Raw genomic sequence first — 3,278 nt, 5'->3', positions numbered from 1 at the left:
GAAAAGATTGTGCAAAGAACCAGCAATAATAAAATGTTCAGATGTTGTTACTATTAAGCAATTAAAAGAAGAAACACAGTGAAAACTTACTCAAATTACAAAAGATTAATCCTTGGTCTAGATAGATTTCAGTTGAAACTAACCACTTAAAGTCCTCTACTTTACCAAGCCAGATAATTTTTCAAAATAAATTTTTTGAAACATTCTCAATTAAATCCCTATGGGAATCTGTTAGTTTTCTTATGCAAAGTGGGCCTGTTTTGGTTTAGTTTTACAAGAGTTTTTTACATTTGAAAAAGTTGTGCTTGTAGTGCGCGAATGGTAGCTGAGCTTCCTCGGTCACCCTCTTCAGCATGGACATTTTTAAAATCGACCAATCGCTAAGCGAAACGCTAGGCGGAGCCCCATCGCCGGATAAAATAGCACCGGAAGTGAAATTTGAAGACGCAGGATCGGAATTTAATTTGTGCTTTTTCGACTCCACCGAAGACAACAATACTCAGGTAAATATAGACAAAATAGCACTTTTGCCCCGACTATCGGCAGCATTCAACTTTCAACTCATCAACAGAATGTTGCATTTTTCGATCCTCCTACGATTTGGAATCGATCTTACATTACGCGATATGGCGGTTTTCATTTGATTGATTGGTTTCATAAAAACAAGAAGAAAATTGGAAGATTTTGAATCTCTCAGACCTGATTTTTTAAAGCATTTACTCAAAAACAAACTAAGACACAACCACTTTTTGTAGATTTTTTTGCAAAATCTGTAGCTGACCTAGTTGATCTCGAAACATCCGTCTCATCCATATTGAGCGCTATGTTGGTTGGAGAAACAACCTGCGCGAAAAGTACTGACGTGTTTCCTCGACGAAAAAAACAATTTCAATACCAGACAGAAGAGAGACGAATTAATTTCGCTACTGTTTCGACAAAATCTTGACCTCATATATTTGCAAACATTAGTCGAGCAAACCAAGTCTGGGAAAATGGAATGATTTACCAAATTGTTCCCATCCTGACCAATTTGAATTGCGAATTATTGATGAAATCGAAAATAACTCGTCGAAGGACAGTTTTACAGATGTTCAATGTCAGCGCTCAAGCAAAGTGAAAGGGTGAAAGGGACAATAATGCACATTTCAGTTCGACAAGATGAAAAAAGATTCTGCACTTGATCAACCAATCAATCAATATGAAAATCGACCACTGAGGCAGCATTTTAAAGCAAGTGAATTCCTCCAGGGAGGATTTAGCGATCCAGGTTCAGTTGAATCACCCTCTGCTGGGGAGGTTTCGCCTCCGCCACCCTGCCAGCTGCAGCTAACCCCCATACACATTCAAGCGCCATCCCTTCAAGCCGGTAGTACCGACTTGGGGGATGTAAATACTCTTTTGCTCTCACCCCAAGGAGGCGCGCCCAGCACTACCAGCATCAAACAAGGTGAGAGATTTGGGGCGTTTGGTGGTGGAACCTGGTGGAAGATTGTAGCTCTTCATGTGCAAGACATTGAGTATTGAGTTTGGATTTGCGTCACCTTTCTTATGTGTACTGTTACATCAAATGCGAAAAACGCCTACTTAATTAATACTAGGAAACAATCGAATTAGCTAATGTTAGGTGCATTCGAAGAGACCAATAAAACCAAAATTGGATCTTACATAAGGTTAGTATGTTTTCCGTAAACCATTCCTGAGCGAAAGTTGAAACCGTTTCCTCGACTGCCAGATGTAATACGTACATAAAATGCAGCAAATTGTAGGCGGCCACACAATAGTCCAAGTGGAACGCGAAAAAATCGAAAAACTATGAGAAATGCATTAGAAAGTGCTAGATTTATCGATTTGAAATTGCGCTTGATTTCCAGCCTGTTACCAAGAGTAGTGAGAGTGACTGCAATTAGGTCGATTTGTTCATACTTCCTTTGATCTTTGATTCGCGTTTTTTACTTGTAAGTTAAACGTTTACGTTAAGTTTCCTCCTGAGTTCTAGAAATACATTTCTTTCAAATCTGGTTGACCAGTTTTAACCCCACTAGATTTTGTTTATTTGTGGTTGTTAAAAAATTCGGTTCATAAACACGCCCTATTTGGCATAATAAATCAACAATTTTTTCCCGTTTGTTCTCAACCACAAACCCGGTTTTCACCCAAACAACATCTTTTATACCTCAGATTTTACGTTCCCCAAAACGAGAAACTAACTAAAGTCCGATTTTTAGAAAACAACCGTATAAGAACGGATAATCAGTTCGTTGGCCATCTAGCTGACCAGATTTGGCCCCAATGGATTTCTTCTCCGGGTTATTCGCCCGGGGCATTTTAAAAGACGCTGCATTCAATTTCGATTGGATACTCTATAGTCGTTTAAATTTGGTTGGCGAAAGAAATTTGAATCAATGGGTGTTTTGACCAAAATTTTGTCATTTTTTGGGGCAACCTTAGGCAATAAAATCCTGTTTTGAAAAACCGCGCGTAAATTGAACCAGCAAGAAGCAAAGTTTAGTGGACAATCCTTTGAATAACTCAACAGAGACATAGAAGATAGAAGAAGAATACAAAATTTAATTCGCTGGCCGGTTGTGCCTCCTAAACTATGGGGCCCGAGGATCTCGTTTTTGAATACGCGGTTCATCGTCCTTGGCGGAATCAAAAAGAAATGATCAGAACCTGTTTCTTTTTTGAAGTTATTAAAGAGTCTTATATAAGTGGTCGTAGCACGTAATACATGCATGAATCGATAAAATCGTGAATAACATTGGAAGCTTTTTCTCAGATCGGGTACCGATGCACGTCGTTTTTAACGGTAAGCTTCGCTCATAGGAACCAACAGTTGTTAATGACCCCTAATGTAAATAGAACCAATTGCGCTAATCACGATTTCAATTGTTGCCGCATTTTAATTGCAAAGGTTTTTTCTCTCAAGCTAATGGCCGCAGAAACCGTACGTTTTTGACTACTAAATTTCTGAAACTGGTTTTTGGGGCTTCAGGACGTCTGCGAATAAAATTTCTGCTTGATATTTCACATGCACAAGTGGCGAAGCATCTTCGGGTACAAACATGCAAGAAATTATTTTTCAAAAGCGCGAAAAACTCTCCAATTTCAAGCAATGGCTGCAAAAGCCGAATTTTTTCCCTTTCGACCAAAAATCAAAATTTCACATGCGTGTTTTGTGAGCTCAATCGATTCCTTTCGACGTCAGAAGCTCAGAAATATGCATTTATAAAGTGTTTGGGTCAATAATAAGGAAGAACTCGTCGGTTAAAGATCGT

General features: G+C 38.9%; 1 protein-coding gene across 5 annotated transcripts in view; it reads left to right on the top strand.

Annotated features, from left to right (window-relative positions):
- Positions 1-3,278, top strand: part of LOC109544887 (ecdysone-induced protein 78C) — a 27,793-nt gene that overhangs the window by 11,624 nt on the left and 12,891 nt on the right. Inside the window, exons 2-3 of one of the 5 annotated variants that reach the window (XM_019915300.2) lie at positions 312-503; positions 1,249-1,447. The exons of 1 other annotated variant lie outside the window; for it this stretch is intronic. In XM_019915300.2, coding sequence (XP_019770859.2) covers positions 354-503; positions 1,249-1,447 — 349 coding nt within the window. In that variant the 5' untranslated portion in view covers positions 312-353. Of the gene's footprint in view, positions 1-269; positions 504-1,248; positions 1,448-3,278 lie in introns of all 5 variants that reach the window. 3 more of the 5 variants (XM_019915301.2, XM_019915303.2, XM_048669267.1) reach the window with 3 other exon arrangements.

This window comes from Dendroctonus ponderosae, unplaced genomic scaffold (genome assembly GCF_020466585.1).
Source record: "Dendroctonus ponderosae isolate FM_Combo_2020 unplaced genomic scaffold, Dpon_F_20191213v2 Dpon_F_20191213_8, whole genome shotgun sequence".
Classification (NCBI taxonomy): domain Eukaryota; kingdom Metazoa; phylum Arthropoda; class Insecta; order Coleoptera; family Curculionidae; genus Dendroctonus; species Dendroctonus ponderosae.
The sequence above is the reverse complement of the archived record's forward strand: the minus strand, read 5'-3'. Positions and strand labels throughout refer to the sequence as shown.